General features: G+C 43.0%; 1 protein-coding gene across 1 annotated transcript in view; it reads left to right on the top strand.

Moving 5' to 3' along the window:
* ARG2 (arginase 2) overlaps nt 1-12,437 on the top strand; it is a 28,751-nt gene that overhangs the window by 15,145 nt on the left and 1,169 nt on the right. The window contains exons 3-7 of the mRNA XM_060095953.1: nt 5,437-5,614; nt 8,066-8,225; nt 9,088-9,182; nt 9,363-9,467; nt 10,662-10,798. Of these exons, the coding sequence (XP_059951936.1) occupies nt 5,437-5,614; nt 8,066-8,225; nt 9,088-9,182; nt 9,363-9,467; nt 10,662-10,798 (675 nt within the window). The remainder of the gene's footprint in view (nt 1-5,436; nt 5,615-8,065; nt 8,226-9,087; nt 9,183-9,362; nt 9,468-10,661; nt 10,799-12,437) is intronic.

The raw sequence follows: 12,437 nt of genomic DNA, 5'->3' as shown, positions 1-12,437 counted from the left end.
TCTGAAGAAGTGAACTAGAACAAATAGGTATACTTGTGTGATATGATTTCTTTCCCTAAAGCACCAAACTTATTTTGGAGGCTGGGTCTAAGGAAGCAAACAGCTGATTCTTAGATACCCCAGGACACATGGTTCTTGAGGTGGTACAGCTTCTGGGAGTTAAATGCACTAAACAAAATTCAGACCCCTGCATTTTATTGGTGGTAGCCAAATGAGTTTACCTTATATAACAGTCTGTTCAAAAGTTATTACCCAAATCACATTTTAGGGATAAGAGAAATTCTGCTTACTTCAAATGACCTGAATTAACTGGCATTCCTTTCCTAGTTTAGACTTAGAGTAACACTGCAACTGTTTTCAATAGGCTGGTCTTCCACGTACAACTTTGAGGTTCTAAGAATTAGCAGATGCCATCCTTTAAAATACTGGGAACTCCCTTTCTGTGGGATGAAATCTGCTGTGTACAATACTTGAGTCTATAACTTTAAGAGCCACCAGTGTTCTCACAGCACCAAATGAGAACTCAGTGTCTTTGTTTTTCTGCATGTTTCACTGACTTGTTATTCCTGACAAATCATAAACATTCGTCCTATTCAAGGACAGTTCGAAAAACTGTACACTAATAGACTCTTAGCTTTTCTCCAAGTCTAATATTCTGCCAGTGGGCTACCTGTGGCTTGGCAGACGCGCCCGTGTGTCAGCCCACCTCAAAACCCATCTCTCTTGACTTGCTGGGAGGCTTGGGAGCAGCTGGAGCTACCTGTTAGTGGAAGTCAGAGCAGCAGAGAGAATGGGCTACCCTTATGCTATCAAAATGCCTGCTCACTCATTCTTTCGTGAATCTCTAACCAAAGGAGGATTCAGGCTTGCTCTAAACAGTTGGAGCTATTTAACTTTGCTGAGTTTCTTCCTCCAAAGTATGTGGATAATCATACCAGCAGAGGAAGTAAGGATTAGTAGCTATTGTAAAGCATCTAGCTAGCACTGTGTGGTGTGTGGAGAAAGACAGTTTTGTTCCTTTTCCTTCTTTCCTGCCACTGGCTTCTTTCAAGGATTCACTGGTAATGAGGGCCCTGAAATAGAAGTGCTGTCCACAGACACTGCTAACGTCAGACAGGGCTGTTTGGATTTCTTCCGGTTGCATCATCCTGTGGATGCACTTGTGTTCTTGTTCCACTCCAGTGGAACCTGAGAGGTTTATCAAGGCCGAAAGTAACAACGGGGCCTAAAAGATCAGAGTAGTAGTCAGTGTATTTTTATTACCAGCACTGGGGAGAGAAGCAGTGAGGTGGTGCCAGTGTATACAGAGCTTGACTTTTTCCCACTGCAAATGAAAAATGAGAGCCCTTTCCAGTTGGTTCCAAATCTGTTTGATGTGAGAGCTTCCTTGGAAGTTTCAGGTTTATTTCATCCTACAATGCCTTCTAAAAGAGGAAGGCGCAGCAATGAAATATTATGTCTCATCTGATTTAGACTTGCAGATGAGTTGACCTGAAGCACAAGAAGTTTGAGAAAGGGACAGCTCTCTCCAGTATGACAGATTTCCATGTTATAATATTTGCTTTTTTCACTATTATTCCAAGATTCTTTAAAATTAGTGAGACCATTTATCTTTTGAACTAGAAGAACTTGCCATTGCACTCTGCTAAGGTAATTGCTTTATCATTACTCAGTTCACCCTGCTCTTAACAAAAAATTAACCTCCCATCAGCCTCTCTACTCCTCAAAAACTGGCCTATGGGTCATAATTCATGTTCCCTATAACCTCCTTTCACTCCTTTAGCACTCATTGTCCCTAGTCCTTACCGGGAATTTAATGTGGAAATCAAACAGCAGAGTTGAGGGTCAGGGCCTCTCAAGGTATTGATCCCTTCAGGGGGTCTGGCCCTCAGCTCTGTGGGTCCAGGAACAGAAGTCTTGAAGTGTGCAGAGTTTATCAGGCTTTCAGACCCAGAGACTCGTGCTAACCATGATGTATAAGCCCAAATGCCCGTGCGTAGTTTCAGTGAGCAAGAGTCCTTCTGGCATCCACTGTCAGGAAGCCCTCTTGCTGGTATGAGGGCAACTGAGAAACTAAGTGAATAAGCAGAAGGCTGTTTGGTGAGCAAGGAATTGGAACCCACCATCCAGGCTGTGCATTAAGCTGGTGATTCACTCCACAGAGTTATATGTTCAATGACCAAAATACTTTTATGAAATTCAGTCTCTCTTCCATGGCGAGTGTTGCTGTAAGACTATCAAATTCTCTTAAGTTCCCTTTTTAAGCTTTCTGCAGCTTTATTCTGATAAGTAAATAATAGCCCAGTTTGTACTGTTTTCTGTCATACTTATCTATCTAGCTAGCTAGCTATTTATTTATTTATTTTTTGCAGTACGCGGGCCTCTCACTGTTGTGGCCTCTCCCGTTGCGGAGCACAGGCTCTGGATGCGCAGGCTCAGTGGCCATGGCTCATGGGCCCAGCCACTCCGCAGCATGTGGGATCTTCCTGGACGGGGGCATGAACCCGTGTCCCCTGCATTGGCAGGCGGACTCTCAACCTCTGCGCCACCAGGGAAGCCCTGTCATACTGATCTAAGTCTACATCCTAGATTCCATGACTGGACTTAGTGCTCCCCAAGTTCCATCACTTAACCACCAGGTTGATCACTTTAATTCCCATGTATTTCTTATTGGTCATGGAAGGATTAAATGAGTTAATCTTCAAAAATTAATATTAACATTATTATTCAATTAGATTATAAACCTTTTCTAATTATACACCTAATATAAAACGCCAGTCAAGCCATGGCATCTTGCACCTAGAGATGCTGAGATAAACACGGATATGGAAGTTAAAACATCAAGTATAGGCACTGCCATTCAAATCTGTCCAGCTCAAGACTGTGTTGCAACAATGGCAAGACCTGATATTGACTTGAAAGTTAAAGCTTCATTTCTCTTAAATCTAAAGTGTCCTTCCATATTTCGAGATTTAGTAAAGTACATAGTGATGTTACTCGTGGCTTTTTTCTTTTTAAAAGATTTTAAGATTTTTATAGATGTTTTATTTTTTCTCTTGGTTCTCAATGTCTTTGGCCTGTTTTCATATTCTTCTACCTTCAGCACCTTTCCTTCTTATTTAGTCATCCAGATCTTGGTGGTGATCCCTCGGTTGGGTTTATGTTCCAGGCCATTTCTTCTCAAATCTCTACATTCTCTCAGAAGTTTGGCTTTGGATTGAGTTTGGGTTCAAGAGGTAAAGCTTAAACTGTACAATTTATATTCAAGATTGGTCTGTGCTAGTCTTAATACAAATCTTTAATACAAGTCTCTGCAAACATTCAGATGTCTATACTGTGACCACTTGCCCCTCCCCTCAACATACCTGGATTCTAGTTTTGAGAAACAGGCCCATAAGAATACAATCTATGCTAACGTTCTGTTTGCTCAAATCCTTTGGTAGTGTTGGATAATTTAGTCCTCACCCTAAATCCAACCAATTTATTGATATAAGTGGTTAAGACTGAAAGACTGGTACTTACACTAAAGATTAACATGTAGTGACTAATGTCGTAATTTGCTGGAATATGTGAACCCCGGGTGGGAAAATATTACAGCTTACTGTCAGAATATACCACTAGTTCATTCTGTTTGTCTGTTTTAAAGAGAAGTCTGTGCCTTTACTGGCCGAACAAGCTACTCAAGGTGGATGAAGCAGGAGGGGTGGGTGGCTCTGTGCTTCATAGGCTTGTAGGTGATAGAGAACTCGCCCAGGTAGTGGCCAATGATCTTGGGCTTGGTTTCCACCTGGGTGAAGGTCTTGCACGCCCACCATCTGGGCAGAATATCTTCAGCACCTACGGCTTCTCTGTGGGCCGTGCCCCCAGGCTGGCCCTGCCCAGGTGCTTCTGCCACAGCCGCAGGGCACTGTGCAGCTGTGTCGGTGTGTCAACATGTCCAGTGCTTGGTCTAGGTGCTCACCAAAGTGGATGAACTTGCAGAAGGTCCACTGCTGCTCCTGCTCCACTTCTGCCATCTTGTTGGCTCCTTGGAGAGGACTTTTTAAAAAATTTTATTTATTTAGGCCGCGCCAGGTCTTAGTTGCAGCACGTGGGATTATCGCTGTGGCATGTGGACTCCTTAGTTGCGGCATGCATGCAGAATCTAGTTCCCCCACCAGGGATCGAACCTGGGCCCTCTGCATTGGGAGTGGGGAGTCTTACCCACTGGACCACCAGGGAAGTACCCTGGAGAGGACTCCTTAGTTCTTAAAGTGTCAGAATCAAGAGGGAATCGTTGAGATACAAACCGCAGAGTCGAGAATACACACTTTGCAGCAGATGGCCTGAATTTGGATCCTGATTCTGGCACCTAGCAACTGTGTGACCTTGGGACCTTGCTTCAGTTCCCTCAGTTACAGAATGGCATACTATAGTTGCCTAATAGGATTGTTGTGAGTCTTAAGAATTTCTGTTGAGCAGTTGCAACAGTGTTTGGGATCTTGTAAGTAATAACTGTTAAAGCATCCTAAAATTAAGAAATATTTAGGTCCTCAGATTGGCCTTTTATTTTTTATTTTTTATTTTTTTTGCGGTACGTGGGCCTCTCACTGCCGTGGCCTCTCCCGTTGCGGAGCACAGGCTCCGGACGCGCAGGCTCAGCGGCCACGGCTCACGGGCCCAGCCGCTTCGCGGCATGTGGGATCCTCCCGGACTGGTGCACAAACCCATGTCCCCTGCATCGGCAGGCGGACTCTCAACCACTGCGCCACCAGGGAAGCCCTGGCCTTTTATTTATTTATTTTTTTTGCGGTATGCGGGCCTCTCACTGTTGTGGCCTCCCCCGTTGCGGAGCACAGGCTCCGGACGCGCAGGCTCCGGACGCGCAGGCTCAGCGGCCATGGCTCACGGGCCCAGCCGCTCCGCGGCATATGGGATCCTCCCAGACCGGGGCACGAACCCGTATCCCCTGCATCGGCAGGCGGACTCTCAACCACTTGCGCCACCAGGGAGGCCCTGGCCTTTTATTTAAAAAAAAAAAAAAGTTTGTAATGTGAAAATTCCTAAGTATGTTTCTTTGTCCTAAGTTAACAATACTCAATTCTCTTAAAATCCTGCCAGTTCCTCTTGGTACTTTATTTTCACTCTGTAACTCAGGGATATCTGAGGTCTTACAAATTGCTACCAGTTTTGTGATTGTTAGGTTAAGTTAGTGAACATTTCTGGGCTTTACTTTCTAAAACCCAGCTTCTTTATCTGCAAAATGGTGTTCCTAACAGGATCTACCCCACAGGATTGCTGGGAGGACTGAGAGAATCCTGCCACTGTCATGTGACATTTTGAGTTACCATGACAATAAGTATGATGTGTACTTTGTCACAGTTATTATTTGTGGCCCAGGCCAGTAAGAGTTGTAATAACATATATTATAATTAATCTTGTCATCCCTGTTTCTAGGCTGCCACCTTAAAGACTTCGGAGACTTGAGTTTTACCCCAGTTCCCAAAGATGATCTCTATAATAACTTGATAGTGAATCCTCGCTCAGTGGGCCTTGCCAACCAGGAACTAGCAGAGGTGGTTAGTAGAGCAGTGTCAGGTGGCTACAGCTGTGTCACCGTGGGAGGAGACCACAGGTAAGCTGGGAGCCAGGGGTGGTGGAGGGGCTGGATTGCATCAGCCTATCAATTAGCTTCTTTGTCTCTGTTTCCTCATTTAGAGTAAAATACCCTTTCGAATTTTTAGGGTATAATAATAATTTTTAGGGTATTTTCATGTCTAAGATCATGAACCACTGGAGAAAATATCACGTAGTATAAGGACAAGTTCAGAGTTAAACTAAGCAAAGTTTTTAGACAGTATGTTTCAGTATATTTCACGCTTATTTCTTGGAAAGCTTTCTTAAAACTGTCTCATGACTTTCATTTTCGTTATTTAGGAGAATTGGAGGAATCTATCAGTAGGCTGAATTTGGGCTTATTCTTTTTTTAAGCACTTCTGCTAATAGGTTTGTTAGAAATGCCCCACTTGGCATGTGAATACATTCTCTACCCTGCACAGTATTGTATTAGCCTTCCTAGCTGGCTAATACATTAGATCCTTCCTCTCAGTGAATCAGCATGCACTATATCGAGCACTGTTCTGATGAGTTCTCAAGCAATGCTAAGGATTATGGGAAACTTGTGATCTATTAGGATTAAATGAAATAAATACACATGGAATGAAAAAAATATTGAATCCTACATCTCAGAAGGAAGAGATCAGTCTGGGCTAGAGTAGTCAGATTTCACAGGGAAGTGTAATTTGAGCTAAGTAATGAAGATTTTTTTGGTAGAAAGAAAAATGGCATTGAAGCACTAGGAATATCAAGGACTTCATACATATTCTCAGTTAATCCTCAAAATAATGCCATGAGGCAGATACAATTTTATCTAATTCACTGCTGGGTACACTGAGGGACAGAGGTTAGATAACTTACGCAAGGTCTTAGGGCCAGGAAGTAGCAGAGCTGGGATTCAAGTCCATTGTGACCTCTATGGGCAATTAAATTTTCTTTTGAGATCCAATCTAGCAACTTCCCCTGAGGTACTCAGAGAGCTTCTCAGATCACTTAACAGAACTGCAAATGCAGGTAGATTCCTCATCAGGAATAAAATTTTAAGTAGAATAAGAAAGTCAGTCACAGGTTCTCTACCGAAATTGATTAAATAACCCAAGGGTGGATCTCTTGTCTCTTAGCTCCATGCTCAAAGTTCATTTATTGTCTCTCTTCTGGTCAGCGGACTACTTGGGGACTGCTTATTATTGTAATTATCATAATCCTTGCTTTTCCTTTTGTTTGTGTCTAGATTGCAGCTCTATCACTGCTCCCTGTTTCCTGTTCAGTGCTAAAACCTAGGCTGTCCGGAAGATTCTAGAAAGGAAGGGATGTGTGTATAACCTGAACAGCTGTTGAATATTTTAAAGGAAGAGGCATTTTTAGGTCACTCAGCTCCCTTTAATAGTACAACATACACTACTGCTTTAATCGTCAAACCAACTCTGACTTAAACAGGCTAAGATTATTATCCCTATCTTACAGAAAGGGAAACTGCAGTCTAGCAAGGTTAGATGACTTGCCCTATTTCACACATTTCTTCCTAGAAAGACCCCCAATATTCGGACTTAATCCAGTGCTTTTAGCGCCAGACCATGCTATCTCTCGTAAAGGTCCTATGTGGGACATGGAGCTTAAAATGCTACCTCAGGCTGTACTGATCAAGAAAGATGACTGTAGTTAGTTCCTAAGATGCTTAAGCTGCATTTCTCATCTATGTCAAATTCTTTGGTTCCTAGGAAGCTTAGGCAGCTTTCCAAGCACAATTTCATCAGCTATATTCCTACAGGTCAGACAGGACAGTTGGCTAATGCAAGCGGAGACCAAGGACACGGAAAGCAGAAACCAGAAACACTTAATGATATCTGCATGCCATGCTAATGTATATAAGATAACATGGAAATAAACTTCTACTTTATTCAGTGATCTAATGAGGTCTTTAATTGGGTTGCCCTGTTAACTTTGATGTCTTTAAAAACTTTGACTTGTTTTAGGAAATATCACATCATCTTTCTCAACAGCTGTAATACTAATTTTTATCCTTAACAAGTTAATATAACTGATTCTTTAAAAGTAATTAGATCTCCCCGGTCTCTCGAGAGGTATTAAGTAGTATTAGTGAGTTGTTACATACAGCCCATACCATTTAACAGGATTTCATCTGTTGAACAAATATTTTGGGTCGTTTTCTGGGCCAAGGCTAATGGATCCAATTAGAGGGATTTGGGAGCAGCAATGACACCTGTCACACTACAAGGATCACCAGTTGTCACCTTTGACTCTTTGGAGCCTTCCATGTCTCCCCGTCTCTCTCTCAAGTCTCGTCTTTGGGAACACAGTCCCAGGGACTCTGTCTCATCCAAATCCAGCCTCAATCTAGGGCCTTGACTTTGCCCTGAGGACAAAGTGTGAGCTGTGTTGGCTGAAGATATTTGCCAGTGATGCTTGCCAAGGGGAAGGCCTTTACTAGTACTGTGTTTGTTCTTTGCAGCCTGGCAATTGGTACCATTAGTGGGCACGCCCGGCACTGCCCAGACCTTTGTGTGATCTGGGTTGATGCCCATGCTGACATCAATACACCCCTCACCACTTCATCTGGAAATCTCCACGGACAGCCAGTTTCATTTCTCCTCAAAGAACTACAGGACAAGGTTAGTGGGCTGAAACAAAGAGAACGTTGAACAGCTTGCAAGGGTTATCCTGGGGCTTTGAGAGTCTAGTTCAGTAACATTTCTGTGAAGGATGGCTGTAGTAATGCTTACCATTCCTTCATTTGTTCATCAAACATTATTTTGGACCAGACAGTCTAGATGCTGGGGGCATAAAGATGACTAGGACATGGTCCTGCTCTTAGGGGGGGATCATAATCTCGTAACAAAGGAATGTGGTGAGTGGGTAGCAACTCTAGTGATCTGATACACTTACAGCCGGAAGACTTCTTGGTAAGAACCTCCTAGGCCTCACTCTCAGACCCACTGGTCTAGAAGACAAGTAAAACCATGATTACATCTAGGTAATCTTCTCCCAGGCTGTTCAGAAGACATGGGAGACCATGCTAGGCATAGACCAGAATTTGTGTATCCTTCCCCTCAGTGAGGGACCAAGTTAAACCAGGACAGTACAAAGGTTATTCACTAGGCAGAATTCACGTTTTGGCTGTTGGGGACTTGAAATGTAACCCAGTTGCCATCTCAAGAACCAATCTGTAAACAATTCAGTAGTGTGCAAAGAGATGGAAAGGCCTAATCAGCGGTATTCCTGCTATTTAGGTAAGTTAATGAGAAACCAAGGCCGCCTTAAGAGAAGGTGTTTTATTCTTCTTCTTCAGCTGTGTTCTTCAGCTGCCCTTCTGAATCACTTCTACTTCTATCCAGTTCCTTCCCAGATCAAGTGTGTCTGCTGCTTTACCCATATACTGTGGGTAAGAGGAGAAAGCACACTGGGAAGCACACGGGGACTATCTTGATGACACCAAGAATCCTTGATGAATCCTGTTCATTCCTCTCTTCATAGGTCCCACAACTCCCAGGATTTTCCTGGATCAAACCCTGTATCTCTTCCCCAAGTATTGTATACATTGGACTAAGAGACGTGGACCCTCCTGAACAGTAAGTTGATACATTACAGTTGAGCTTTGGGCCTGTCCTGGCCACTAATGTTCCACTTGATGGGTTGTTTCTTGCGTTAACCTGCTGTAGGTCACTATGAAGACAACCCCCCGCCCCCCCCCCCACATTTGATTAAAAATGCTCTTTAAACTAAGGCTTCCTTCCTTTATATGTTACCAGTTTTATTTTAAAGAACTATGATATCCAGTACTTTTCCATGAGAGACATAGATCGACTTGGTATCCAGAAGGTCATGGAACAGACATTCGATCTGCTGATTGGCAAGTAAGTGACTACAATGGATATCTACTCTAGGTCCCAGAGGGAACACGGCAGATTCTCAGTGGGCAGTACACTTTAGCCTGTCTCTTGAGGATCATGACCTTTCTTTTAAAATAAAAGCAAAACATGTACATATAAAAAAATTTAGATAATTCAGAAAGGGAGAATATGAAATATAGGTCATATTTTTCTTCTGGGGTTAGGAGGGAAAACAGCTCTCATGAATTTCTCTTTTTTTTTTTTTTTTTTTTCGGTACACGGGCCTCTCACTGTTGTGGCCTCTCCTGTTGCGGAGCACAGGCTCCGGACGCGCAGGCTCAGCGCCCATGGCTCACGGGCCTAGCCGCTCCGCGGCATGTGGGATCTTCCTGGACCGGGGCACAAACCTGTGTCCCCTGCATCGGCAGGCAGACTCTCAACCACTGCGCCACCAGGGAAGCCCTCTTTCCATTTTTTTAATGCTTACCTTTCGAGAGGAGAAGCATTCAACTGTCCTCTTCTTCCCAGCCTCACTACTGCTTCATCTGAAAGTTTTATATTAAGCAAATCTTGGTAGTGTAGAAAGATGGGAGATGAATACTAATCAAATGCTAGTTAAGAACATTTTCCCAGTGATGAGTCTTCATTTCTGGGTGATTAATTGCCACCTTGGTAGTATGCCATTTCTTAAGCTGTTAAGAAGTGCAAATAATTTACTGTATAGGTGTTTGCTATATGTTAGCTTCAGCCATTGGACACCTGGGCTAAACAAGTTAGAAGTAGGAGATGGTAAGACTGCAAACATAAACTCAACTCTTAAGTTCAGAGCTGCTGTTATTCTCTCAGAGTATAACAGCAACTGCAACTGTAACCTAGATCAATCCAACTTAAACTAGAATCTGTCAGAACCCATGTCCTATGGAAGTGAGGAGTTCCCTCTATTGATAGTTCTTAATGTAAGAGGCTCTGATGCCCAGGGTAAATTGGAAATACAAATTGGAGTTAGTCTGTCTGAGGCACACAGAACAAAGGGCAAAATTATGAAGTGGTGTGTAGGCATCTAACCTACTCAGTAACTTCCAGAATAGGAAATCTGGAAATGTGCTATATTAACACAGTACTAGGATTAACAGCAACAAAATCAAGGAGTTGCAACTGTAGGAAGGATGAATGTCCAAGTACAGCCCAAATGACTATTCTTATTCTATTCCTTTCAAGAAGACAAAGGCCAATCCATCTGAGTTTCGATATTGATGCATTTGACCCTACGCTGGCTCCAGCCACAGGAACCCCTGTTGTAGGGGGACTGACCTATCGAGAAGGCATGTATATTACTGAGGAAGTACACAATACAGGTAAGCAGTGATCAACCTGCTAACTACATAATATGCTGAAGCCTCTTGCCTGCCAGGGGATCTTTTCTACTATTACGTCACTGCCAACCCTGCTTTTGCTTAAACGTCTACAGCTCTAAGTCATGTGGTCAGGCTAATAAGGGACAGTCATTTAGAGGCATGTTTGGACCTGGCTTTATAACAAAATATGCCAAGGTAACACTGAATAAAAAATTGTCTGTCTACTTAAACATGTAATAAATACAAGAATAAACTGCCAAACTGATGCAGTTCTTTGCATCTGAATTGTATAAAGGCAGATTAAGATTGAAAGCCAAGGCCGAACAGCTATAATTTTAAGCCTGACACTAAGAGGTTGGTTTACTGGGAGTTAAGAATGTCAAGTCAAAGCTTCTCTTGAAGATGTTTCAAAGCTGGACAATACCTTGGGTCCTTTCATGTAAGTCTTATACTAAGGCTTGTTTGATAGGACCTATAATAGGGGGATACTGGAAGATGAATGGCTGAAAGGAAGATGAGTAAACTGAATGCTAGATCATCGAGAGTAGCTACAAGAGGTTACTATCCCACAACTCATACTCATTTGCAAACAGTTTCCATTTCTGTCAGAAAGCTTTTGGTTTTAAGGCTACTTTAAATGACCTCTCATTGCAAAACTTAAGCAGCTACCACATGGTACTTCAATACCACCTTGTGAAATTGGGGTCAAAATAGCATAGAGACCTCACACTGAAAGGTCCAGGACCATAGAAAACCCTTGACTAGTTGGGATAGATATGGAAATTGAGAAATGGTCTCCCTGGCTCTGGAGCCTACCAGAGCCTCAGGCACTAAAGAAAGGGGAAGAATGCTCGTCTATCAGATCTGACAGGGGTAAGATAGCCTTATTCTCAGACCCACAACTGTAGACGTTGTCAATTGTCCTTGGCCAGTGAACCTGGAAGTTCATTTCTCCATCCTGGTTCCCAGTAACACCACTTAGAGCGCAGGTTGGTAACCTCTAGCACTTAGATGGGGCAGTGGTCATACCGTGTCCCTCCCTCCCCTGCTGCAATGTTATTCTAAAAGGCTGTCTGTCCTGACACTGTCAACTAGATAGATAAAGCAGTTTGCTTAAATTAATTTACAAGGTGGCAACAGTCTAGAAACATGGGTAATATATATTTTTAATAGTTTGTACCCTCTTGATTTACTTCTCGGCTATGAAAAGGTCCACGTTTAGTCAGTGGAAATCAGACACACAAGCCATCAGACACAGATGCACGTGCAGGCAGGGATTGGTGGAAACGCTATAGTATCATACCTGCTCATTGTAGTTTTGCACAGCGCACTGCACTCTGCATTGCTAATAAGGGACGGCACACTGAGCGGATGTCATAGCACTGAACAGAACATGTATCGGTACTATAATGTAATATGGGTAAAACATTAGGTATATTCACCACTGCTTCCAGGCTTTACGGCCGCCCTAAATATTCAGATACTTGTATTCTCCAGTGCTAGTTTCTTCAGATGACTCTTGAAGGAGGTAGATTAACTTCATCCAGAATAACCAACTATATATACCCAGAAGTATGTGTATATAGATATGTATGTATGTATGCATTGGGGCGGTGGTAGAGGGCAGGTCTGGATAGAT

The sequence above is a fragment of the Mesoplodon densirostris genome, chromosome 4 (genome assembly GCF_025265405.1).
Source record: "Mesoplodon densirostris isolate mMesDen1 chromosome 4, mMesDen1 primary haplotype, whole genome shotgun sequence".
NCBI classification, from domain to species: domain Eukaryota; kingdom Metazoa; phylum Chordata; class Mammalia; order Artiodactyla; family Ziphiidae; genus Mesoplodon; species Mesoplodon densirostris.
Note: the sequence above shows the minus strand (reverse complement) of the source record. Positions and strands in the feature narration are given on the sequence as shown.